This window comes from Triticum urartu, chromosome 3 (assembly GCF_003073215.2).
Source record: "Triticum urartu cultivar G1812 chromosome 3, Tu2.1, whole genome shotgun sequence".
NCBI lineage: Eukaryota > Viridiplantae > Streptophyta > Magnoliopsida > Poales > Poaceae > Triticum > Triticum urartu.
In genome coordinates, this window is record NC_053024.1 from 128,938,127 (window position 1) to 128,965,840 (window position 27,714).

General features: G+C 42.2%; 2 protein-coding genes across 4 annotated transcripts; both read right to left on the reverse strand.

Moving 5' to 3' along the window:
* Positions 1-1,298: 1,298 nt before the first annotated feature.
* On the reverse strand, positions 1,299-9,079 carry LOC125543272 (ABC transporter D family member 2, chloroplastic). The gene is made up of 10 exons (XM_048706569.1): positions 8,604-9,079; positions 7,690-7,876; positions 7,169-7,236; positions 6,253-6,579; positions 5,977-6,141; positions 4,367-4,595; positions 4,039-4,283; positions 3,625-3,946; positions 2,020-2,291; positions 1,299-1,864 (listed from the first exon to the last, which is right to left on the reverse strand). The coding sequence occupies exons 1-10, from the start codon at positions 8,859-8,861 to the stop codon at positions 1,670-1,672; spliced, it is 2,268 nt and encodes a 755-aa protein (XP_048562526.1). The 5' UTR covers positions 8,862-9,079; the 3' UTR covers positions 1,299-1,669.
* A 147-nt stretch (positions 9,080-9,226) lies between these two features.
* On the reverse strand, positions 9,227-17,588 carry LOC125543270 (histone-lysine N-methyltransferase ATX4-like). 3 transcript variants are annotated; one of them, XM_048706568.1, is made up of 22 exons: positions 16,570-17,588; positions 16,167-16,436; positions 15,953-16,066; positions 15,776-15,844; positions 15,622-15,687; positions 15,358-15,452; positions 15,177-15,257; positions 14,495-14,630; positions 14,013-14,088; positions 13,822-13,924; positions 13,563-13,687; positions 12,792-12,937; positions 12,568-12,672; positions 12,031-12,095; positions 11,537-11,732; positions 11,128-11,214; positions 10,983-11,042; positions 10,818-10,907; positions 10,250-10,336; positions 9,985-10,059; positions 9,802-9,902; positions 9,227-9,663 (listed from the first exon to the last, which is right to left on the reverse strand). In XM_048706568.1, exons 1-22 carry the CDS (start codon positions 17,308-17,310, stop codon positions 9,573-9,575), a joined length of 2,979 nt encoding a protein of 992 aa, XP_048562525.1. In that variant the 5' UTR covers positions 17,311-17,588; the 3' UTR covers positions 9,227-9,572. The 3 variants fall into 3 exon arrangements, with proteins under 3 accessions (XP_048562525.1, XP_048562523.1, XP_048562524.1); XM_048706566.1 differs by having other exon boundaries at positions 15,177-15,266; positions 16,570-17,587; XM_048706567.1 differs by having other exon boundaries at positions 10,983-11,039; positions 15,177-15,266; positions 16,570-17,586.
* Between the last annotated feature and the right edge of the window lie 10,126 nt (positions 17,589-27,714).

Genomic DNA, 27,714 nt, shown 5'->3' on the forward strand with positions numbered 1-27,714 from the left:
AAAGTGCTCTAAACATTATGTAAAAGGTTATTGTAGAAACAACTCACATATACCTTTCATAAAGAAATACATTCAATATCATTCAACCTTGCAAAAAAAACCTATTTATCATTTGTGTTGTTGGAAGCAGCTGAGAGCACATATTAGTAAAATTATGTGTAAGCTACTGTTCATAACGCATAAGGGGCCTGCTCGAGTACATTACCTTTGCTACCACCAATCTTACTTCGCTTTGCACTTCTGCAACTTTAAATCCTTGTTTAAAACGTGTGAATTTCTTATGTTAAATTCCTTCAATTGTAATGCATACTTTAAATTGTGTGCACATATTTCAAAAGTTATGTACACCTACTGCTTATATAGTTTGCATTTTCAGAAACTATCTACAAAACGTAGAATATCATAACTCAGATGACTAGGTTCCGTGTGGTGAAACCTGCCCACATGGGTCAAGTCTTAGACTTGGCATAGGTGGTCACATTTTCTTGGATTCATTTTAGCATTTTCAGTGCTGCTCTTTAAGCGGTATGGCGTATTCATCAATTTTTGTGATTAAGGAAAAAATTAAAACATGTTAAGATATTTGTAAAAAAATCTCAAGAAAAAGATGTAAAAAAATTCAAATATGTGTGCTCACAAAAACAAAAACAAATGTATGGCCATATGTGCATGAAAAGAATTAGGAAAAGTATGTATACATCTTTTGTGATTAAAGAAATTTTATGTCTTATTATGCACACTAAACTTGTTAAGATAGTTGTTACGATTTTTTACATATTATGGCAAGTATACATCTATGGGATTTCTAGAATACTTACATGCACAAACACATGGGTGATATGTATGTGGAACTATAATATCAAGATTATACTAGCCGGTTGTGCGTACGTCTCAGGTAGCAATAAATGGTCTACATATTGTACAGGACGGTGGCATTGGTTTCAACATAGCTTATGATCCATACACGCTCAAAAGAAAAAAGGAAAAACTTATGATCCATACGAAACTCAGAACTCGCACTTTAGGCCGGACCAGGATCTGCACTGAGAAAACACACAGACCAGTTGCTATTGGCTATTGGTGAATTTCCCTTCCTAGGAGAATACAAGAAAGAGAAAATGGTATCAGTCTTCACCAGAAGATTTTGTCACGCGACAGTTGCTGAACATCAATACTCAAAACTGTTCCTCGTGATCTAAACCACTCTATAGAGCTGAGATTCCTTACAGTTGCTAGAACATAGATAGCAGAACAACAAGATAAACCAACAATGAAACAAAAATTACAACTGTCAAGCGTGAAATAAATCAGCAGAGAAAACTCAGATAAAAATGAAAATGTTTTGGTAACAGCAGTGCAATATCAACCATACATAAACATATGCTATAGTTCATTCTAAACTATCAAAGCATAAACATAAACAAAAAGGTGAGATTTTTCCAGGTCCTAAAGTGTATCCTGCTAACAGGTTGGTTAGTAGCACTGCCACAATTTTGCCAGTCCAGCTGTAAGATTAACCTCGTCAACATTCCAGCTTCAGTTTGTAAGTTGTAACGACGAACTTGTGGCCATGGGATCCTTGGTAGGGAATCAATATTTACCATAGCGGGTTAAATGTGGGATAAGAAAATTGAGAAAGGGGCCTAAACTGGTTCGCATGCTGAAGTTCTTATGATGCGAATGGGGATGATTCTTCAATTGATTTCTGATCTGTGGGCTTTAGCTCCCAGTTACGAGGGCTGCCAGTTGTCGAATCAGACTTTGAAATGTACAAAACCTTGTTGTGGAACCTGTGAAGTGTTCTCCGGTGACCGACACTTATATATGTGATCCCTGCAGCTTCAATCTGACTGTATAGATGAACCTGTGCCAGGGGAGAAATAGTTAAAACGGCCTCAAGGTATACCTATTTGTGCAATTCAGTAGATCTATAGGTGATAATTCCAGAATTGGCCTTTTTTGACAATTCATGGTACAAAGCAGCTCGTAAGAGTGACAACAGCTTATATAGATTGTTACCTCGTTTATGTCATCTAGTGCACTTGTGGACTCGTCCAGTAGGACCAGAGTTGGTTTTGCGAGTAACAACCGAGCGAATGCAAGACGCTGCTGCTCCCCTAGCGAAAGAACACTGGCCCAATCATGGACAGAATCAATGCCATTGAAACGTGGCAATATGTAGCCCAGCCTAACAACCTCAAGTACTCTGATCAGTTCATCAGTTGAGGGCATCTCAGGCTTGGCACCCAACCCATCTGACATGGAGACTTCAGACAGAAAGGAAAGAGGAGCTGGTATTCATAAAAAATAGCACAACTTTAGGTCAGTCGCACATGAATGTTTCAGAATCAGAAAATAATCATACGTTTGTTCCGCATCTAACAACAAAATTCAAACAACTGTAGTACTCCTACAAGATCAGAAGGAAATTACAAATAACCACTACGATTTTTGCATTTTACTTCTGTTAGATGGTTGGACCCTTCCCCGGACCCTGCGCAAGTGGGAGCTACATGCACCGGGCTGCCCTTTACTTCTGTTAGATGGTATTAATCTACATTGTCTTAACACTGAAATGAACATGCTAAATTTCAGAACTATCCCGTGGTATTACTCCTTGAACTTTTTCCAAATGCCTAGATATTTTGTGAAGTATGTTAGTTTAAACACCATAATACTTCTCATTTAGGCATAAATTGTAACACCTCCAAATTTGCTAAAACCAACGCCACATGCAATGGATCACAGATGCATACTGTAACTCACTTGGACTTCCATCCCCGCTCGACTCAAAATGGTTAACCTGGAGTTACTAGGCATGGTGCTGTTGTGTTTCTGTGCTGTCTAAAGACTTTGAAATCGTCTAAACTCTGCATGTTGGATATATCGAACTCCTACAACACACATGAGGCAAACTGTACCAAGGTGTTACAGGTACATGGACTAATAATGGCCCACGATACTTGCATTTCCCTGCCCTCTTTTCTCATGCTCTCAGACCAAACCTTCATGTTGCTGCTTAAGATCAGGAATGGCTAATGGGACACTGATGAATTATCTGCTCTGATGCAACTTCTGTAAGCAAGAAACATTGCGTTCGGCTGGACTGACGACTGACCGGACTAGAAGAAAGTTTCCTTGATGTATTCATGTTTTGTTTTCATCTCTCTCTAGCTGGGATTTTAGTTTTGGTATTCTGTAACTCACTATGTACTTTTCTGGTTTCTGATTTTACTGAAACTTTAGCCGGGGGGCTCCCCTCCTGACTTCGCTAAAGTAAAATAAACGGTACGTTATCACTGCCAAAGACTCGAAACAAATGAATAAATATTTGACCATTCAACAAAAATAAAAACTCTATGCTATAATTACCGTATATTAGGTATGTCCATAGGTACTCTTGTTCAAAACAAATTCATGTTGGGAGAAACAAAACAAAGATTGGTGTGATCATATGAGCAATTATGTTTTCACCTTTTCCTTGATCTTTCATGTATTAGTTACTTTTTGGATTACCATTATACAGTTCGTGCACAATTTCCATTTGACTCAACGTCCAAACTGATGTAGTCTGCACCTATACATGGTAATTTGCAATTAATACCTCCCCGTGAAACAAATTACCTTTTGTCTGAGCGTCATTAGTTGGTGACTGATGCGTATCTGCAGTCCATGTAGGATAGAGCAATTGCTGACGAAGAGTACCCAAAACCATATATGGTCTTTGTGGGACAAAAAATATGCCATTATCTCTTCTCTGCTTGGAACTTTGCAATAGTTCTTCACCCTCCGGCTTTATGTTGGATGGCTCATTAGAACCTAAATTTGCTGTCTGAAGCTGCCTAGAATCTCTGGCATGGTATATGATATTCCCAGTGCCACTAGTCCAAAGGCCAGCCAAAGCACGGAGCAATGAGGTCTTCCCGCAGCCGCTGGGTCCCATCACCTAAAAGTAATAATGAGAACACCACATCAGTCTGATGTCACCAGTATTATTTATGTTACTGATTGTACAACCAGATATAAGACATGAAATACCAGTAGGTGGTCCTTGTCTTTTAATTCCATACTGAAGTCAGTGATAAGAATATTTCCACCCCTAGGTGTTAACAATGTCAAATCACAAATCTCTAGAACTATGCCTGGCTCAGATTGCATTTGTGATCCATTAGAACTAAGAACAGAAGGACTGCCGCTCTTGAAAGAGATGTTGATCCCATCAATGCTATCACGTTGGGGTGATAGAGAAGACTCATTTTCACCCAATAGATCATCAAATTCACCTGTGGTTTAAAGTTCAATTAGGTTAACCTAGGCACCTTAGCAAGTACTGTAGCAGAGAGGGAGGGGGGGAGGGAGGTGTTACCTAAACGATCAATGACAGCTGAGAATGCACTAATTGACTGAAACTGGAAAACAATGAGAGAAAAATCACTGAGGATGTGATTGAAAGCAGACACCGATTGGTTTATTACTCCAAACTCGATTTTTCCTGCAAAGAACATTGGAGCAACAACTGCAGCTGGCAGGATTTGAATTAAATATCGGTAACCATTGGTGAAGAACTCCAGATTCCGGGATGCTATCAGTAATTCCTACAAGGATAACAAAAAATCAAACATCGGATTATTCGCAAATATAAATTGCATCATGAGTTTCTAGTTGAACATAAAAGTATAGAGAGAGCGAAGCTGACACAGAGTGCCTGTTTTCAAGAGTGGTGGTGGCATGGTGCATTCCCTCACGACAGTATAAATGCATAAGCATGAGTTTGTTTTGGGACCCGGAAATCATCTAAATTTGGAAACCTTTTTTAGAAGTATACGTGTTCCATTTACATCAAATCATGTAGACACACCTAAGAAAGCACTGGAAGGACACCTGGCCCCGTACTTCTGCACAAACAACCCCCGAACAAAGACAACCACAAAAATAGACCTGGTTACTGGGTGAAATATATTTAGTCTAGTGGCAGGAGAAGCTTATGACTGCAATGTAATACCAACAGTTTATTACAGCATGATAAGAAAAGCAGTATTAATAATTTACTTTAAACATATAAAGAAGCATATTAATGTGAAATGCAACCTATGTAATACCACATCCAGAGAGAAATAAATTTTTAGACATTCAACATGCTTTTCTAGCTATCATGACATTTTATTTCGCTCGCCGATCTTGCTGATGCTGAGGAGATTGTGGCAACACCGCAAATCATGTGTCCTTGACAATGCACAGCCCGACTACAACAAAGATCTGGAAGTTAGTTGGCACTAAGAAGCCAATGGCACGCGCAACCACCTACCGCATTCCTTGTCAGAATATTGGCTCAGGCTCTTTTGTGTAGTTTTGTGGCAGCTTCAGGCTGCAGTTTTCATAGTTGGTTGTTAGGCTCTTGGTCGTGTTTTGGGTCATTATCACCTGTGGTGTTGTATCTTTTGCGCCTTCTCGGCGTTTCTTCCAATGCAAAAATATACTCTTTGCGATGTGTTCTAGAAAAGTAATAATTATTTCACCTGCCACAGTTATCATCATAGTTGACAATCTTTTAGGATATCATAATATTAGCATATCTGGTATCTCAATGTTTTCAAACTACATAACATGACTCACTAATATGAGTAGCAATTTACAGGATTATCAAGGACAGGCAAAGTTTGGTCTAGAAACCATGGGTGTTTTGCTTTCTGGTGAAATGTGTTATAAATAAGCGATTGAGGATTATTTGAGAAACTCATCCAAATATCCTAATATTCTTTTGCAAAATATAAATGAGTGCTAGAAGAAAAACTTGTGGGTGCTTCTGGTTTATTGCAAGCTTGCAGCTCTACTCCACCCACTGCTTAGCAGGCTTACCTACTGATAAATGACCCAATGGCAGCTTTCATAATGTCAGAACTCAGAACTAACAAGGAAAGTGGAGCAAAACAAATGGGAATATAAGGTGATAAAACAGGCTATACAAGCAATGCTTACACTTAGGTTTTCGTAAGCCCTCCTGAACCGATCCAACAGAAGTTGCAGTTCATTTTCCTCACCACCGTAAAAAGCAATTGATTCAGCGTTTTCTCTAACACGGACAAGCCCGTAACGGAAATCCGCTTCTTTCTTTTCTTGCATGAAGTTCAAGTTGACCAAACTCTGTCAACACAAGCATGGCAAACTATTAGTTACATGAATAACGAAAGAATGTGAACAATTATATCTATTTTGATTCAAGTTATAGATAAATAATGCTGGTAAAAGCCTTACCTTACCAAGGAAGACACTAATAGCGGTCCCTCCAAGAGAATAAACAATAAGAACAATGAATAATGGTGGATAGATCCCATAAAGGATATTGCTGAATGATACCAAATCCACGACAGCATTGAGAAGTGTCAGGGAAAACGCAAGCGCAGTTCCAGTGAATGCACTTAGGTCATCATTGATCCGCTGGTCTGGATTGTCTATTAGTGATTGAGACTGAATCTTGTAGAATGTTCTGTTCTTAAAGTAGCGCTTCATGTAATAACTCGTCATCCAAGATCGCCATCTTAAAGAGAGGGTTTCTCTTGCATAGTCCCTCAAGACAAAGAACTGTATAGCAGTGCAAGCAGGAGGTTGCAAATCAGAACATAAGATTAAGAGGTACACTAATTGCTGAATCTGCAACATGAGAAGCAACGTAACGAATACAGCTCCTAATGATGAATGCTAATAGGAGCATAGCAATTCCAGACACTTCTGGGAACCAGGAGCAAGAGTAAGATCCTTGCAGCTTTAGTCCTCTAGTGCAAAGATCAAATGTTCAATTGTGTATTACTTTTTCCGGGAGTTGGGGACCTTTTGCTAAATGGAAGAGATAACCAGGTAGATTTTAGGTAAAACATCAACAATAAATTTAGCTACAGCCTCTGAAACAACTAGAAAATATGAACATCGTGGATCTAGACAACCCTGGAAAGGATACCTATCATGATATACAAACCACTGATACTTAACACAGGAAACCACAGTTATGTTCCCTCTGTAAATACTAGTCATTGATTGTTAAACAGGACAGTGCACTAATGGAGAAAAGATTACTCATAAGATAGCATCATCTGATACTATCAGTTTTCATGTCTAGTTGCTACAAATAGCAGCTTGAAGAGCAATACCTACAAAAGGGCAGCAATATGCTCACCGGAACTCCTACAGCGAAACCTCCCAAGTAGTACAGCAGTTGCTTGGTAAATTGTTCCTGGTCCTTGTCTTGAAAGAGACACCACTAAATATGTGTTAGCAAGTAAAAAGATAAGATGAAGTACATTCACTTTGAATTATATGAAGTGACACCTTCAGTTATGAGTACATTCACTTTGAATTATATGAAGTGAGACCTTCAGTTACGCCCTATCGCTTGATGCTACATTTGAGATAATAAAAACGCCCTTTATCGGAAAAAAAGAAGTTACGCCCATACAGAAGGCTGAAACATAATTTCTTATCTACTTTTTATATTGCAAAAGATTCAACCGAGGTATGTCATCTTTAGTATCACTCAATTTTTATGTGGAACAGAAAACTGTTAATCGCTCCCTCTCCTACCCTCTAATCTTAATCACGTGCACTGGCAAAGTGGCAATTATGTGTGTGTATGTTTATTCAGAACACTAACATTCAAGCTACCAGTTCTTAACAGTTTTAACAAAAGATGAAACATACCGGCAAGGGCGTTGTAGAAATCACGACCCAGAAAGTTGAATCCAACACTAATCCCTGTAGTCGCCAACGTGAGAGCAAATACACCAGCAAGCTGAAGCCTTGCTTGGACCTTGTCCTCTGACCACCAGTAAGGGGCGGCGACTTTCCAAAATCTTCTAGCTAGCGTTTTGAGGTCTGTACCAGCTCTCTATCAGCATGAGATGAAGGAAATATGCATCCATTAGCAACGCAGCAAACAACAAACCAGCACAAGAGGCACCAGCATTTGCAGAGTGACACGCACAGCGCCCAAAATGCCATTCGCTGCAACGACATGGCATGTAGTTGAACAATGGATGTCGGGTCAAAGCAGATCTACGGCTAGTAACCGCAGCACAGCATTAGGCGAAACAAAAATAATAATAAACAGAAGTTAAGACTGAACTCCTTTCCCTAAAAGGAACTGCGGCTAATAGCGCAATGCGGACCCTGTGCAAAAACTGGAACTGCATTTTTAGAATAACGATCCTATAATCTTATGCTGTTTGGCCATGCAAAATCAACCTCACTGAAGCGCATTGCAGCGACATCACGATAGCAAAGCAGACAAACTGGCACTTTGCTTGTGCACGACTAAACAATGCAGACTGTGATCTTATGATTGGTTTGTGAATTGCAGTACGGCCCTGTCGCTCTGAATCCGCCCGCTGAACTGCGAACCCCTGCATGATCTAGCAAAATCTAGCAATGCGGCAGGACGCTAAAGCTATTATTAAGCTAGTAGAAGCCAGTTGCAACACAGACCTAAAGCTCAGAAGCCAGAACGGAAAAGTAGGAACTGTAAAACCATACTAAGTGTACTAAGCTCAAAGCGGAGCAGAGCAGAGAAGACCACGCCCAAAAGGCCACGGCGCGGCACAAAAGACCATAATCACCTTGTCCTCGCCTCCTGGAGGGCCAGGGGAGTCGCTGGAGGCCTCTGATGCGGCGGCGGCCGGAGGAGGGGCCGCCGCCCTCCGTCGCCCGCGGCGGCGCATGGCGGGGGGCACCGCGGCCCGGCGGAAGGGGAGGCCGAAGCGCGGCGACGCGGAGTGGCCGAGGCTGCGAGACAGCTGCCGCGGGAGCGATGGTGGTTGCGGCGCGGACGAAGTGGTGGGGAAGCAGCAGCATGTGGGCACGACGAGTAAGTGCATCTTCCTCGCCCACTTTTTAAAATCCTCTCTCCTCGACCACCGACCGACTGCCTCGTCGTGGCAAGCGAGCAATGGCGAGCGCCGTGGACCACGGCGCGGCGGCGGGCGTGGGAGGCGGTACTGGCGGAGCAGAGACGCTACGGTTCACGCTGCTTCGAGTCGACCCGCGGGGGAGGCGGACGGGTCGCTGACATTCTGGCCACCGAAGGATAGTGGCCCAGCTGCAGCCACCCCATCTCCGGGACGAAGGCATGCCGCGGGGGCGGAAGCAGCACCACACGCATCCTATCTTCTGAAACCAGAAACAGCGCGTACACCAAGGAACAGCAGCAGTAACACAACATAATTAAGCTCTCCTCAGCATCTGAGACGTCACACGAAATATATATTGCATCAACACAATTGGACATCTTCTTTCCTTTTGGATTCCTTTTCTTTTCTTTTCTTTTCTTTTGTTCACAAGAGAAATCATCAATTTATTACAGCAATGAAGAATTTACAATGCCTGGCTGTGGACGCTAGTTTATGCTTCTTTTTCTTGCCTAGCCTGGTAAAGCCCTACCTCGCTAGCTAGCAAAATCCTGTGACTAAAAAAACACAAGCTAAGCTGGTTGCATGCTGACGGCCATGCACAAGACGATGAAAGAATCTGGATGAATGTGGTGGCGCTTCGCCACTGTAATTGGGGTTGGTTAGTCCTTGTCAGAAATTTCAGTTCATGTATCCACGGCAGTTAGGGGCTTTACACAGGCAGGGAACCTTGCGATCCTCCGACTCGTCCGGGTCAAATTTGTAGTCATACCTGTGGATGACAGGGGAAAATAGAGAGGATCAGAACATCAAATGATTGCAGATTGTTGTATACACTCTCAACGCGATTGAATTGTCTTTTTTTCCGTGTGTAAACCGGACAGAAGAGGACAGGGTTATGAAGCAGTACGTCAATTCTTCTCCGGCTGAGACATCTCTTCTGGCAATCAGAATTATCTGGCTCTTGTTGTCGCCGACGCTCACGATCCTCGCGTAGCAGTTAGGCATGCACTGCAAACGCAATGACTATATTAGTTAACCATTTCATGGATTCAAGAAGATGCAGGTGTCAGAGAGCATGATCAAGGTTTACCGAGTGGTTAATTATGCGGGCGATGTTTCCTCTCTCCGTAGCATCAATCACAACATCTTCACTTATTTTGAACAGCTGCAGCAGCACAAGACGCAAAAAAACAATTCAGCACATCAGAACAACAAAGCTACAGTTTTTATGTGGTTCTACACTTAATCGAATTGTCATCAAGAAAAGATTGCATGACGGCGATTAGTTACACCAGTTAAACCGTTCAAGTTGAAAGTAGGGAACCAATTAAAACAGTACAAAAAGGATAACTCACGTAGCAGTCTTTATTTTCCTTGTGATATCGTGCTTCCCTCAAATCAGCAACACTACGTCTGACTTGGTCCCCACGATATTCGATCACCTGGCACAAGTTTGGTTAGCTGACAAATTAAGAACAGATTCCTCACAAATGGGATGTATTTAAGTGCTTCGATAACATAGGCATAAGCATTTTCATGGTAAAATTTTGAACTCTAGTGTGAGACAGAAAATGTACTAAAAATGTTCATGCTGCTGATTTAACATGTATGTGCCTATAAATTATGCACAACAAACCAATTACATCTACAAATTGGAGATCAAGCATTGCAACCAATTATATTCATTAACTGGAGATCAGTCAATGCAACCAAGTATATTCACTAATTGGAGATCAAGCAAGTAACAAAAGTTATCTGCTGTATTAGACAGTGCACATTTAATCAAATTGCTGCCATAAATGCTACATTGGGCTGTTAAATTATGCTTTGTGACCAGATTAATATGGTATGTCAGTGCATGTGCTTGATAATGTAGTTAGTATGAGCACTGTTGAAGAAAAAAATATAGTCTGCAGTGATTACCATTTGCCCCTCTTGAATTTTCCTAACAGCAAAGAGCCCCCATCCATGTACTCCAGATCGACCACAAGAGACCCTCTTATTTTCAGTTCTCTGAAATAGTCAAACATATGTTTATTGGTTTGCTCATATAGCCTTTTAAGAACCAGGATCATTCAGAAAGTAAACCTGTAAATATTGAAGCCTTTCTTTGAACGTAGCAAAAGGTCGGTCGTCCTTCTGGTCCTGCTGACAAGGGAATAAGATGCCTAAATGTTTCTAGCATTCAAATGTTGCTTAAAAAAGATGGTGATGGTCAGGACCAGGCACTTACCATGTATGTGTTCAAAGCCTCAATCAAATCTTGAGAGTGGTGTCGGGGTCCCATTATTCGATGGGCAACTGCCTCTCCTTGTTGTTTCTGGAAAACACAGATAATTTAGTACCAAGGACTTGCTGACAAAACAACAGAAATTAAAACTACACAGGTCTGTTAACATCACTTGCATTTAACATTAACCTAAGTTGGGCATAACAGTATGTCACACAAAACAGTGCTGCTGCAATTTTCAGAATCAACACACACGAACACGCGCACACAACAGGCAAAAAAATTATACAGGAAGGATGAAAAAAAGGTCAATGTATATATTGAGTATAATTGTATAAATGAACTAGAAACGAAAATTATCACAAGGTAATGTCCAGGGTGGATGCAGAAAACCAAGATAATTAGAAAATACCTTGTTTTTCAAGATTTCATAAGGTAGGCACCTTGCAGCTGGGCAATCAGAAACTTCAGCAGGAAAAACCTCCTGGTGATTTTCACTCTTAGCTAGTCTTGCAGGAGATTGTTTCTCATTGTTTTGGAGCAAAAATTTGGTGGAGAACACTCCATCTGGTGTCTTCACTATCAACACATTATCTGGGTCAGGAGTACTGAAGTGGACAAGAAAGAATAACATGTATTAGTAACATTTACTGGTGATAATTTATGCCTCAGGTTACATTTTCACTTCTGCAAATGACATTGTTCCAAAATCATGCCAGTTCCATGGACCATATTTGCCATTGTTTTCTTAAAATAGGTTTGATTGGTACTAAAATCAACCCCAAAAGATTACACAAAAGGAAGTATATATAATGATTGTTAAGCCAGCTTAAAATTGTTCTTCTAGATAACCATTCATGAGTTTAACTTAACCAAAAAGGAAAAATCAAGTGATAGAATTATTACCTGTGAAACGCACAGTAGGAGACCATTTTAGTCACCTTCCTATCATTTCTCTCAGAGTATTGCAACTGCAAGAGTACAGGAAAAGTACAATTTTAATCTTTATGTTTAAAATCGGTTAATAAAGGAACAAACGCCAGAAAACGTTTGCGTCAAATGATGCACAGTTTAAACAGTTGTATCAAGTTATGCTTTAAAGACAGCATGCTTAAAAACTTTAGGATTAGCTCAAATGGAAGTATTTGAGCAACGACACAAAAAAAATTGGCACAAGGGAATTTTTGCCACAACATAGCTTAAATGTAAAAGTTGGTGGAAAAAACTTGCTAATCCACAGCAATACTACACAGAAGCAAACAATATCAGGCTGGTAAGTGGCATATGCTCAAACATAATCTTTCAGACAATCATTATATAGCCATTAATATGCATTCTGTTTTCATATAAGAAAAGAGAGTGAAGGTTAAATTAAAGAAAATGGATATGCAAACATATTATGATGACAATTTCCTCTACAAAGAGGTGGCAAAAGCAGTCTACCTCCATGCGATATCCAGCTCTTGATGCACATGTTGCATGATAATAAGTAGAACACTTGTAGCACTGGGTGCAGGCCCCATGCATCTGCTTGCATATGATACATGTCTGGAGTTAACAACAAAAACACAAGAGTTAAACAAAGAGTAAGATGATTGAACACAGAAGCACATACAATAATTACCCATTAGGCAACCTTGCAAAGAGTACTAGATAAAAATCCTAACCTTCTTAAAGTACTCAGAAGGGATGCTCAATATGCCCACAGCTGGCTCCATTGTCTCGTCAACAGGAAAGGAGACTTTAGGCTGATACCAGGCACACATGACATGAACCCACAGTTGGTCAATATCAGTTGGCTTGAGAGCACCACCTAGGAGGTCCAACAAGAAGTACAAGTTAACAGCATGAGTGATCCATAAACAACATGGTAAATAAGACAAGAAAACATTAGAATATTAGATACCACTGTGGACCAATCAAACTTATCACAACCAAGGAATAAAACTAAGCATGAGTCGGGAACACACTAAAAATGTCAACAGAAGCTGCCCTCTGGTCTAGAGCAGGGGCACTCAGCCTTAGATTGATCTTGCCGACAGCCTGGGACGTCCATTAAACACCCACCTTGTAACTTTACCCTCCTTTGAGGCTGCTGTACTGAACTACCCCCCCCCCCCCCCCCCCCCCCCACACACACACCCCACCCCCACGCCCACCACCGCCACTTTTCAATGAAAAATGAGACGCAAAATCTTATTACGTTTTCTCAGGAAAAAAACGTCAACACTTGAGGAAATTACTGAACTGTCCAAACAATTCCATATGATGAATCATGAAACTATGGAGCACATCAATTGGATCCCTGTTTGGGATGCGGAAACAATGAGGCCCTATTTGGGATACAAGAATTTCACAGGAATTGTTTCATATAGACATTAGGAAAAGAACAAGCATTCCAACCAATGTAGTATAGGATATTCATCGAGACAAAATACCTTTTACAGGGCATAGGCAGCACTCCTTTTTTTGTTGGGGCAGTTCACAAGCTCGACAAACCCAATTAGTTAAATCCTGTACGACACGAGCTCCATAGCACTCTTGATGGACAGCTATTTGACATCTGAATACATAAATTTTCGAGAAGCTTTTATTAACCACTAATCATGAAAACTTACATAATATTTTTAGTCTTCAAACAGCAAAGGAATTCAAGTGCAGGTGATGGATAAAAATTCAAATGACGGCAGGAACTACCTGTTACAAATGATAATTTTGTTGTAGTCCCAATCCTCAACCCACCGACAGACAGCACAACGTTCAGTTGTCCATTTAGCATAGACTGGACTGTAAGAGTTTGCTGCAGATATTGGAAAAATTCAACAGCGTGAAGTCATATTAAAATCACCAACCACAAAGCCCATGAAAAAAAATCAAGAGTGGCATACCTTGTAATGAAAGCAACTCTTCTTTCTTAATGCCTGGGGTAGAAGACTTGAAATTTCCACCCGGAATATCATGAAGCTGCAGATAATGACAAAAAAGGAATCTTGTCAGTTTTGCATGCATATGTGCATTAGTGTCAACTAGAGAGGATACACCGTGCATTGCTGCGGGACTTGGTTGCAATTATTTCGATGAGATTTGATTGTATTAAGTATTAATATTTGGATTAATAATCTGAGAATTGAAACTAATATATTTATTATATTTGATTATTGTATAGTTGTAGAAAAAATATTGAATATGAGTAGCATGCGTGTGGCATGTTAAGGTAGATCTTTTCCCATGCACAGTGGCATGGTCAGTTGGCATAGTTGCATGTTGAGAGAATTGGAGTTAGTGGGGATCAACTAACTAGGTATATATAGCATTCACATATTATGTTGAACCACAGACGTCCAAGTTGATGAAGATCCTGAGAGCTTACCAAGTCAATTAGTGGCTCCCCAGTGCCCTTGAGTTTAATACTCATCTTCCAATTTTTCTTCCTTGAGCCAGTATGCCTCTCCCACTCATTCAGAGTCATCATCTTTTTCTTGCAAGACCTGCATTCACATAATATCCTGCCAGCAAAAACAATACTCAAATACTAATACTGGTGCAACCGTGCAATGATGCAAGCACACATAAGGAAATCAATGCAACATGAAGACCGCTAGCAACTGTGTGATGGTTTTTATTGCTTCTGGCCCCTAAACATCATATGAATTCCCATCACAAAAGTGACCAATCCTAGGGGTGACTACGGTAAGAACTAAAGCGACCTAAAAGTCACTTGCTTATGCACCAAGTGAAGGTTAAAGGACCAATTGCAAGTATACAGTAGCCACTTCGATTCGGTAACATATGTTTGTGCACTTGTACTTTAGCTCTCAGATCAATTTTTCTAGCCCAGAAAATGAACCAAAAGAGGAAAGTTGCTGCTCCACGAAAAGAAAAGATGGCATGTTTAATAATTTTAGTATTTCTTTCTGAACAGTTGACTTAATACAAAAAAATATAGTACTCCTACTTAAAATAATAAAACATTAGATTCAGATAGAGTATTGATGCAAATTTAAAGAAACATGTAATCTGAAGATTCAGTAGAAGATATGTCAAATGCTTACATGTGCTTTTCTGGCAAGTACAATGCTTCCATCCCAGAGCAGCACACAGGTATGGATTCAGGCAACTTTTCCTTTGAAGTGCTGGCAAATCTATGCTGGGACATGTTAGAAACTGGCATTTTTTATTTATTATAACAGCCAACAGACATCCATAGGTTTGAGAAAGAAATGAATAACTCACTCTGAACTATTGGAGGTGCTCGTTTGTTCAACTTTCATTACTCTCTTGCGTTTAGACTTACAATCAGGACAGAAATACTCGGTATTTTCTAAATCCTGCAAAATAATGTGTAGTCAGTGAAGCCTATCCCTGGAAGCATTGCATATTACATATATATAACAAACATCATGACATTAAAATCTCAACACCAAACAACATATTACATATATATAACAAACATCATGACATTAAAATCTCAACACCAAACAAAGGTGAACAAACAACCTCCAGGTCACTGCATGTCCGGTCGCATTCTACATGAACCCAAATCTGGCACTCATCACAGCATACCTGCCAAGAAACGGATTGCAGGTCAATGCCTACAAAAATCAAGAGAAGATAATCTATATACCATCACCAAAGCGGTTTCAAGGCTTACCCAGTTTCCGCCATCTGTGTGATGCCAAATTTTCTTGCATATGCCACAGTATTGCTTTGACTGCAATAGCTGCAGACATAATAGTATTTACCCATGTAAGGCACTAAATAGAAATGAATCGAGTTACTAGAACATATGAAGCACCTTCGTTCAGTCACATGCCAGAGACATACATACCTTTTCACAGTGCCTACAAAGTAACTGCTCTGTTTCTTGCTTCTTTTTCTTTGAAATCTTGGATGGAAGACGATTACCGCAGCTATCGCAACATGCTGCTAATTTAACGACAACCTGCAACACAGTAAATAAATTAGATAGCAGCCTAGCCGAGGAACTGTAATAAATGAGGCAGCTACAAGCTCAGCTATTACAACTCCACACGTCCAATTACCTGAGAATGAGATTGACACTCCTGCTCGTTATTAGAACCAGTCACTTCACGTGCGCCATCGGTGACAGACTGCTCATTCACAGACTTGTCCAGAGAGCAGACCCCGTCCATTTGGAGCTCAAAAAAGCCGCGCTCGGCAAGGAAAGCCTCCTCAATTGCTGCACGGAATTTGCTTGGCTTGAGCTTAAGCTTATGGAGAGATTGTCCCTGGAACCTATCTAGGTACTCCACAAAGGGAAAGATCATCCCTTGCTTGACCCATCCATAATCCTACAAATGAAGACGGTAATGAGAGCCCACGGAAAGAGAAACAGAAAGGAACCGTTTGGTTCATAAACCAACCAATTCAACCAGGAAAAGAGAACTGCAGCGCTTATCCAGGAAACTGTAATAAATAAATTACCCTGTTTTGGCCGCCGGCAGAGTAACCGAAGAACATGACGCAGAGCGCGCCGGGGACGCAAGAGTTGAGCACAACCTCCGGGGCGTGCTGCAGCGGGTTGATCACTAACGCCGGCCACGCGGGGCTCTTCTTCCCCGACCTTGCCCACACCACGTCCCCGAGCACAAAATCCTCTGGCCAGTAGAAATCCTCTCTCCTGACCTCGGCCTCCTGCTTTGGCTTGCACTCCACCACCGGGGACCTCCCCTCCAGCCCGACATTTCCAGTACCAGCATTGCTCGTGGACGGGACCACAGCGCCCACCACGGGCGTCTTCTCCGGCGCGCATTTCTCACCAGCATTGCTCACGGAAGTGACAACGCTTCCACTGAAACAGCCCGAACTGCCGCTCCTGCTGATGTTCCGGCATGCCCGGTACAGCTCCTCCTCCGTCTGCGCGGGCTCGCCGGTCCACACCTCGGTCTGCACGGCCCCAAAGGCGGAGCCTTTCGGGCCGACGGCGCGCACCTCCACCTCGTACACCTGGCCGTCCCTGTCCTCGACCTTGGGCGGCGCGGGGGCCTTGCAGGCCTTCTTGGCGGGCGGCGGCAGGACGACGGCCGAGTCCCTGAACCGCGAGGGCAGGACGCGCTCCCGGCGGCGCTTGGCGGGCGGCATGCCCTCGGCGGCGGCGGCGGGGGGCTCCAGCTCGTACGGGACGGCGGCGGTGCAGCGCTTGGGCGGGATGCGGGAGGCGAGCATGGCACTGGCGCCGGCGGCGGCTAGGGCATGGGGGTGGGGACGCGCGACGCCCTGGAACCTCGAATCGGGGCGGCGGATTTGGGTCCTTAGGGTTCCGGCGGCACCGAGGAGTGGGGATTTAAGGTCGGTCGGGGGAGGGGGGTTGTTCGGTCGGCTCCGAGATGGGGATGGGATTCGAGGCGGAGGCGGAGGCGGAGGCGGATAGGGACGATGCGCGCCGACGCGGAGCCGAAAATTTCGGGTTCCCTCCGTCCGGGCGCCCGAGGGATTGGGGTGGGGTGGGGTGGGACGTGCGGGTTGCGTTTTGAAGTTTTTGGAACAAGTTGTCTGTCGGGGTCGGAACCAGTGCTCCAGTAGGAAGAGGCGAGGCGAAGGGGAGTGAGAGGTGGGGAAGACGACCCAACGCCGCGAGATGGTCGGGCGGGGGCGAACAGAGTTTTCGCGCGGATCTGGATGGGTCCTGGGCCGCTGGCTGGTGCCGTGTGGCGGGCGCTGACGTGAGAATCGGTTCCTCGGCCATTGGATTCTGGCTGGGGCCCTTCTGTTGCTCGGATCGTGGGGGTGGGGGCTGTCCTTCTCTGTGCCGGACCCGGAAGGTAACTCCCGATCGCCGCCGCCTTTGCTTCGCTCCGACCTGACGCCGTGGCCATACTCCGAAGCCGGTGATCGGACCGTAGATGACGTGGCCATGGGTCTCCCAGACAGGCTGCTCGCCGACGTCCTGTCCTTGGTGCGCCGTTGTCGAAATGATCGATTTCAGTACTAGTGCCAAGCCCTCGCCCCTCCCCCCTCCCCGCCCCCGCCGAGCGCCACTCCGGCGCCGGCGTCCACCACGCCCAGCGCTCACGCCGTGGGTCACTCCGACCGCGGCGGCCACCTCTCCTCTCCTCCATCTGTGTCTCGCGCTCACGCCGCTCCCGCGCCATGGCCTCGAGCCCGAGATCTGTGACCTCCACCTTCAGGCCACCTGGTGAGCGACCGGTGGTCTCGGGGTTGGGGATCTCCTCGGAGTCGGAGGGCTCGGAGGTCCGCGGACCGCGGGCGGAGGCGGAGACGCAGCCTGTTCCCGTGCCGCCTTCGGCGCCATGGGTGCAGCCGCCCCCCTCAAAGAAGGAGCTTTGGAGGAAACGCCATGCCATGGGTGAGCAGAGCAGAGATCCGGGACATGCGTCGGGTGATACGTCTCCAACGTATCAATAATTTTTGATTGCTCCATGCTATATTATCTACTGTTTTGAATGTTTATGGGCTTTATTATACACTTTTATATCATTTTTGGGACTAACCTATTAATCCAGAGCCCAGTGCCAGATTCTGTTTTTACCCTATTTTAGGGTTTCGAAGAAAAGGAAAATCAAACGGAGTCCAATTGACCTGAAACTTCACAAAACTCATTTTTGGAAGGAAAGAAGCCCAGAAGACTTGGAGTGCACGTCGGGGGATCTGCGAGGAGGTCACGAGGCAGGGGGCGCGCCCACCCCCCTGGGCGTGCCCTCCATGCTCGTGAGCCCCTCGTGGCCCCCCTGACGTACTTCTTCCGCCTATATATCTCCATATACCCTAAAAACATCCGTGAGGAGATTAGATCAGGAGTTCCGCCGCCAGAAGTCTCCGTAGCCACCGAAAGCCAATCTAGACCCGTTCCGGCACCATGCCGGAGGGGGCAATCATTCCCCGGTGGCCATCTTCATCATCCCGGTGCTCTCCATGACGAGGAGGGAGTAGTTCTTCCTCGGGGCTGAGGGTATGTATCAGTAGCTATGTGTTTGATCTCTCACTCTCTCTCGTGTTCTTAATTTGGCACGATCTTGATGTATCGCGAGCTTTGCTATTATAGTTGGATCTTATGTTTCTCCTCCCCCTCTACTCTCTTGTAATGAATTGAGTTTCCCCTTTGGAGTTATCTTATCGGATTGAGTCTTTAAAGATTTGAGAACACTTGATGTATGTCTTGCCGTGGATATCTGTGGTGACAATGGGATATCGCGTGATTCACTTGATGTATGTTTTGGTGATCAACTTGCGGGTTCCGCCCATGAACCTATGCATAGGGGTTGGCACACGTTTTTGTCGTGATTCTCCGGTATAACTTTGGGGCACTCTTTGAGGTTCTTTGTGTTGGTTGAATAGATGAATCTGAGATTGTGTGATGCATATCGTATAATTATACCCACGGATACTTGAGGTGACATTGAAGTATCTAGGTGACATTAGGGTTTTGGTTGATTTGTGTCTTAAGGTGTTATTCTAGTACGAACTCTAGGGCTGTTTATGACACTTATAGGAATAGCCCAACGGATTGATTGGAAAGAATAACTTTGAGGTGGTTTCGTACCCTACCATAATCTTTTCGTTCGTTCTCCGCTATTAGTGACTTTGGAGTGACTCTTTGTTGCATGTTGAGGGATAGTTTTATGATCCAATTATGTTAGTATTGTTGAGGGAACTTACACTAGTAAAAGTATGAACCCTAGGCCTTGTTTCCACACATTGCAATACCGTTTACGCTCACTTTTATCATTCGTTACCTTGCTGCTTTTATAATTTCAGATTACAAATACCTTTATCTACTATCCATATACCACTTGTTTCACCATCTCTTCGCCGAACTAGTGCACCTATATAATTTACCATTGTATTGGGTGTGTTGGGGACACAAGAGACTCTTTGTTATTTGGTTGCAGGGTTGCTTGAGAGAGACCATCTTCATCCTACGCCTCATACGGATTGATAAATCTTAGGTCATCCACTTGAGGGAAATTTGCTACTGTCCTACACACCTCTGCACTTGGAGGCCCAACAACGTCTACAAGAAGAAGGTTGTGTAGTAGACATCAAGCTCTTTTCTGGCGCCGTTGCCGGGGAGGTTAGCGCTTGAAGGTATATCTTTAGATCTTGCAATCGAGTCTTTTAGTTTCTTATTTTATCACTAGTTTAGTTTATAAAAGAAAACAAAAAAAATGGAATTGAGTTTGTCTCATACGCTTCATCTTTTTAATATCTTCGTGAGTATGATGGAAAGGATAATTGTGCTCAAGTGCTAGAAGAAGAAATCTACAAAATGTTTGGCACTAAATCTTTGAATGATGAGCATGATTGCAATGTTGTTAGTACGAATTCTCTGAATATCCATGATGCTAATGATGATTGTACTAGTTATGATGAAAATGCCTCCTATAAACATGTCACTTTTGTGGAGTAGATTGGGTTTGCAAGTACACACCAAATAGGGAAGATAGATATTGTAAGAGGCATAAGTACTTAGAAACCAAATTGTTGCAAGAAGAGCTAGATGAATGTGCTGAAAATTTATCTTTTCTTAGCCCTACTTGTGAACTTTGCAATGAACGTGATCATTTTAGTACCCAATGCAAATTGTTTCATGAGCGTATCGTGTCCAAAAATTGTGATGACTTGATTTCCCTTGCACATCATAATGAACTTAGTTTGCTCTTGGGTTATGAAGAAATTAAACGTAGAACTAAGGATATTCCAAAATTTGCCCTTGATAAAATCCTTCATTTTGATCTAGAGGAAATTTATATATATTGCGCGGTGAATTGTATTGAAAATCCTTATATTGCCAATTACATAAAGAAAAGAAAACAAATAGAAGATGCAGAGAATACTAATGAAAAGGAGGCGACTTCCCAATATCCTCCTATTATTCCTTATGATGAATTAGGTAACGAGAAGGAGCTTTCTATCCAACCAATCTCATTAATAAGGAGCTCCAAAAAGAGGATTGAACCCACACATGATGTGGTGAAGAAGAAGAAAAGAAAAAGGAAGAGAGGTAAAAAGGTATCTCTCGCAAATAAAGTTGCTCCTATTATTGTTGTGCCTCATGAAAATGAAGATGATACACTTGATGATGATCTCGTTATGCCTATTGCTTGTTGTGATGATTATGATTGGGAAGATAATGATACTTTTTATGATCTTGAAAATCTTTTTGGTACTTGCTTGGAAGAATATAATAATTGCTATACTATCGGTGATATCTATACTATTAATGATGAGAGTGATTATGCTTATGATATGAAAAAGCCCAAGTTTGGGGAAGCTATGTTTGATGAGGATGACATATTTAAGAATATATTTGCTGCAATTAATGTTTGTCCCAAGTTTGGGTAAGCTATGATTAATGAAGAGGATATTTTTAGTCTCCCAAGTTTTGATATGCAAGTTTATAATGATAGCATGCCTCCTACTTATGATGATTATTGTGATGATACTTAAGCTATAAAAAGTTGTGATGATATTTATAAAACTTTTCATGGTTATGATTGCCCCTTCTCTGAACATTACTCTTTTAATGTGGAAACAATTTATAGTATTCAAGTTTCCTATGATACTCCCACTATTCCGAATAAGAAGAATTTTGCTTATGTGGAGAGCAATAAATTTTCTATGCTTGTAGATCATGAAAAGAATGCTTTAGGTACTGGTTATATTGTTAAATTCATTCATGATGCTACTGAAAATTATTATGAGGGAGGAATATATGCTTGTAGGAATTGCAATAATATCAAGTTTCCTCTCTATGTGCTTAAAGTTTTGAAGTTATACTTGTTTTGCCTTCCTATGCTAGTTGATTATTGCTCTCATAAGTTGTTTGCTCACAAAATCCCTATGCATAGGAAGTATGTTAGATTTAAATGTGCTAGTCATATTCTTCATGATGCTCTCTTTATGTTTCAATTCTTATCTTTTATGTGAGCATCATTGAAATCATCATGCCTAGTTAGGGGCGTTAAACGATAGCGCTTGTTGGGAGGCAACCCAATTTTATTTTTATCCCTTGCTTTTTGTTCCTGTTTAGTAATAAATAATTCATCTAGCCTCTGTTTATATGTGGTTTTATGCTTTTAATTAGTGTTTGTGCCAAGTAGAACCTTTGGGAAGACTTGGGGAGAGTCTTGTTGATCATGCTGTAAAAAACAGAAACTTTAGCACTCACGAGAATTGCTGCCATTTTTATTCGAAGAGTGCTATTTAGTTAATTCTTTTTGCAGATGATTAATAGATAAATTCCTCAGGTCCAGAAATTTATTTGAGAATTTTATGAGTTCCAGAAGTATACGTTTGATCCAAATTACTACAGACTGTTTTGTTTTTGAAAGATTCTGTTTTTCATATGTTGTTTACTTATTTTGATGAATCTATGGCTAGTAAAATAGTTTATAAACCATAGAGAAGTTGTAATACAGTATGTTTAACACCAATATAAATAAAGAATGAGTTCATTACAGTACCTTGAAGTGGTGATTTATTTTCTTATACTAACGGAGCTTACGAGTTTTCTATTAAGTTTTGTGTTGTGAAGTTTTCAAGTTTTGGGTAAGGATTTGATGGATTATGGAACAAGGAGTGGCAAGAACCTAATCTTGGGGATGCCCATGGCACCCCCAAGATAATCTAAGGACACCTAAAAGCCAAAGCTTGGGAATGCCCCGGAAGGCATCCCCTCTTTCGTCTTCGTTCATCGGTAACTTTACTTGAAGATATATTTTTATTCACCACATGATATGTGTTTTGCTTGGAGCATCAATTTATTTTCTCAAAATTTGCTTGCTGTTATTTAGAACAATGTTTTGCATATTTTATTTCAATAAAAGTGGCATTAATAGTCTTTACTATGCCTATGTTACAAGTATACATGTTGTTGTTTGAAAACAGAAAGTTTACCGCTGTTGCAATAATTCCCTAGAAAAGTCAGAATGTGATAAAATGTTGAAACCTTTTGCATATTAAGCTCTGATAAATTTACTACCGTGGGAATTTTCTTTCATAATTTTTGGAGCTAGGGAAGTATGGATGTTGCAGCATTCTTTACAGACTATCCTGTTTAGGCAGATTGCTGTTATATTTGCATTGTTTGCGTATGTTTGCTTCTTTAATGATTTTATTTGAGGATAGGACTATTAAATATGCAGAGGCATTTAGTATGCAATGTTGACTAATAATTTTAGTGATTTTCTACAGTAGAGTATGATAAGGTTTTGGCAATGGTTTATACTAACTTATCTCACGAGTTCTTGTTGAGTTTTGTGTGGATGAAGATTTTGAGATTTAGGGAGACCGTGATATAAGAGGAATTAAGGATACACAGAAGCTCAATCTTGGGGATGCCCAAGGCACCCCAAGATAATATTTCGAGAAGTCTCAAGCATCTAAGCTTGGGGATGCCCCAGTTGGCATCCCACCTTTCTTCTTCAACAACTATCGGTTAGTTTAGGTTGATCCTAAGTTTTTGCTTTTTCACATGATGTTTGCCATTCTTAGAATGTCATTTTATTTTGCTTTGTTTGCTGTTTGAATAAAATACCAAGGTCTGAAATTATTAAATGTTAGAGTCTTCACAGAGTTGCATAATTATTCGACTACTCATTGATCTTCACTTATATCTTTCGGAGTAGTTTGTCATTTGCTCTAGTGCTTCACTTATATCTTTTAGAGCACGGTGGTGGATTTGTTTTATAGAAACTATTGATCTCTCATGCTTCACTTATATTATTTTGAGAGTCTTGATAGCATGGTAATTTGCTTAAAATCCTAATATGCTAGGTATTCAAGAATAATAAAAATCTCTTATGAGTGTGTGGAATACTATGAGAAGTTTGATACTTGATAATTGTTTTGAGATATGGAGATGGTGATATTAGAGTCATGCTAGTTCAGTGGTTATGAATTTGAGAAATACTTGTGCTGAAGTTTGTGATTCCCGTAGCATGCACGTATGGTGAACCGTTATGTGATGAAGTCGGAGCATGATTTATTTATTGATTGTCTTCCTTATGAGTGGCGGTCGGAGACGAGCGATGATCTTTTCCTACCAATCTATCCCCCTAGTAGCATGCGCGTAGTACTTTGTTTCGATAACTAATAGATTTGTGCAATAAGTATGTGAGTTCTTTATGACTAATGTTGAGTCCATGGATTATACGCACTCTCACCCTTCCACCATTGCTAGCCTCTCTAGTACCGCGCAACTTTCGCCGGTACCATAAATCCACCATATACCTTCCTCAAAACAGCCACCATACCTACCTATTATGGCATTTCCATAGCCATTCCGAGATATATTGCCATGCAACTTTCCACCGTTCCGTTTATTATGACACGCTTCATCATTGTCATATTGCTTAGCATGATCATGTAGTTGACATTGTATTTGTGGCAAAGCCACCGTTCATAATTCTTTCATACATGTCACTCATGCATCATTGCACATCCCAGTACACCGCCGGAGGCATTCATATAGAGTCATATCTTGTTCTAAGTATCGAGTTGTAATTATTGAGCTGTAAGTAAATAAAAGTGTGATGTATTAGAGCATTGTCCCAGTGAGGAAAGGATGATGGAGACTATGATTCCCCCATAAGTCGGGATGAGACTCTGGACGAAAATAAATAAATAAAAGAGGCCAAAGAAGCCCAAAAAAAGAGGCCATAAAAAAAGAGAAGGCCCAAATAAAAAATAAAAAAATGAGAGAAAAAGAGAGAAGGGGCAATGTTACTATCCTTTTACCACACTTGTGCTTCAAAGTAGCACCATGATCTTCATGATAGAGAGTCTCCTATGTTGTCACTTTCATATACTAGTGGGAATTTTTCATTTTAGAACTTGGCTTGTATATTCCAATGATGGGCTTCCTCAAAATGCCCTAGGTCTTCGTGAGCAAGCAAGTTGGATGCACGCCCACTTAGTTTCTTTTTGAGCTTTTCATACACTTGTAGCTCTAGTGCATCCGTTGCATGGCAATCCCTACTCACTCACATTGATATCTATTGATGGGCATTTCCATAGCCCGTTGATACGCCTAGTTGATGTGAGACTATCTTCTCCTTTTTTTGTCTTCTCCACAGCCACCATTTTATTCCACCTATAGTGCTATGTCCATGGCTCACGCTCATGTATTGCGTGAAGATTGAAAAAGATTGAGAACATGAAAAGTATGAAACAGTTGCTTGGCTTGTCATCGGGGTTGTGCATGATTTAAATATTTTGTGTGGTGAAGATGGAGCATAGCCAGACTATATGATTTTGTAGGGATAACTTTCTTTGGCCATGTTATTTTGAGAAGACATAATTGCTTAATTGGTATGCTTGAAGTATTATCATTTTTATGTCAATATGAGCTTTTGTCTTGAATCTTATGGATCTGAATATTCATACCACAATTAAGAAGAATCACATTTAAATTATGCCAAGTATCACTCCGCATCAAAAATTCTTTCTTTTATCATTTACCTACTCGAGGACGAGCAGGAATTAAGCTTGGGGATGCTGATACGTCTCCAACGTATCTATAATTTTTGATTGCTCCATGCTATATTATCTACTGTTTTGAATGTTTATGGGCTTTATTATACACTTTTATATCATTTTTGGGACTAACCTATTAACCCAGAGCCCAGTGCCAGTTTCTGTTTTTACCTTGTTTTAGGGTTTCGAAGAAAAGGAAAATCAAACGGAGTCCAATTGACCTGAAACTTCACGGAACTCATTTTTGGAAGGAAAGAAGCCCAGAAGACTTGGAGTGCACGTCGGGGGATCTGCGAGGAGGTCACGAGGCAGGCGGCGCACCCACCCCCTGGGCGCACCCTCCACCCTCGTGAGCCCCTCGTGGCCCCCTTGACGTACTTCTTCCGCCTATATATCTCCATATACCCTAAAAACATCTGTGAGGAGATTAGATCGGGAGTTCCGCCTCCAGAAGCCTCCATAGCCACCGAAAGCCAATCTAGACCCGTTCCGGCACCCTGCCGGAGGGGGCAATCCTTCCCCGGTGGCCATCTTCATCATCCCGGTGCTCTCCATGACGAGGAGGGAGTAGTTCTCCCTCGGGGCTGAGGGTATGTATCAGTAGCTATGTGTTTGATCTCTCTCTCTCTCTCTTGTGTTCTTGATTTGGCACGATCTTGATGTATCGCGAGCTTTGCTATTATAGTTGGATCTTATGTTTCTCCTCCCCCTCTACTCTCTTGTAATGAATTGAGTTTCCCCTTTGGAGTTATCTTATCAGATTGAGTCTTTAAAGATTTGAGAACACTTGATGTATGTCTTGCCATGGATATCTGTGGTGACAATGGGATATCACGTGATTCACTTGATGTATGTTTTGGTGATCAACTTGCGGGTTCCGCCCATGAACCTATGCATAGGGGTTGGCACACGTTTTCATCGTGATTCTCCAGTAGAACTTTGGGGCACTCTTTGAGGTCCTTTGTGTTGGTTGAATAGATGAATCTGAGATTGTGTGATGCATATCGTATAATCATACCCACGGATACTTGAGGTGACATTGGAGTATCTAGGTGACATTAGGGTTTTGGTTGATTTGTGTCTTAAGGTGTTATTCTAGTACGAACTCTAGGGCTGTTTGTGACACTTATAGGAGTAGCCCAACGGATTGATTAGAAAGAATAACTTTGAGGTGGTTTCGTACCCTACCATAATCTCTTCGTTCGTTCTCCGCTATTAGTGACTTTGGAGTGACTCTTTGTTGCATGTTGAGGGATAGTTTTATGATCCAATTATGTTAATATTGTTGAGGGAACTTACACTAGTGAAAGTATGAACCCTAGGCCTTGTTTCCACACATTGCAATACCGTTTACGCTCACTTTTATCATTCGTTACCTTGCTGCTTTTATAATTTCAGATTACAAATACCTTTATCTACTATCCATATACCACTTGTTTCACCATCTCTTCGCCGAACTAGTGCACCTATATAATTTACCATTGTATTGGGTGTGTTGGGGACACAAGAGACTCTTTGTTATTTGGTTGCAGGGTTGCTTTAGAGAGACCATCTTCATCCTACGCCTCCTACGGATTGATAAACCTTAGGTCATCCACTTGAGGGAAATTTGCTATTGTCCTACAAACCTCTGCACTTGGAGGCCCAACAACGTCTACAAGAAGAAGGTTGTGTAGTAGACATCATCGGGCAGGCCGGCAGTGTCGCCGGAGATGAGGGACAAGTGCTTCCGCTGCTTGGAGAAGGGCCACTTCCGGGTCGATTGCACCAACGAGATCGTCTTCTTCCGATGCGGGCTTCTTGGCCACGACTCCAAGGACTACAAGAGGCCCCATAGCCCGTCTTCGGTGGATGAGCTGAGGCGCGACGCGGTGGCCAAGATGGCTCGTCGTGTCAGCCCCGTGCCCCCCACGGCGTCGCGCGGTGCGCCGTCGGATGCACCGCCGCCCCCTCCCCCCTCCCAGCAGCGCACGAGCCAGGATGCGCGCCTGGTTTGGCCCCCGCTGGCACCATCGCGGTTGCAGACACACATCGACATCAAGGAAGACCCCACGGAGATCTGTGTCATGCGCCGTTCACAGACGGTGGAGGACCTTGAGCGCCGCCTCCAGTTCGCCATGGTGGCGTACGTCG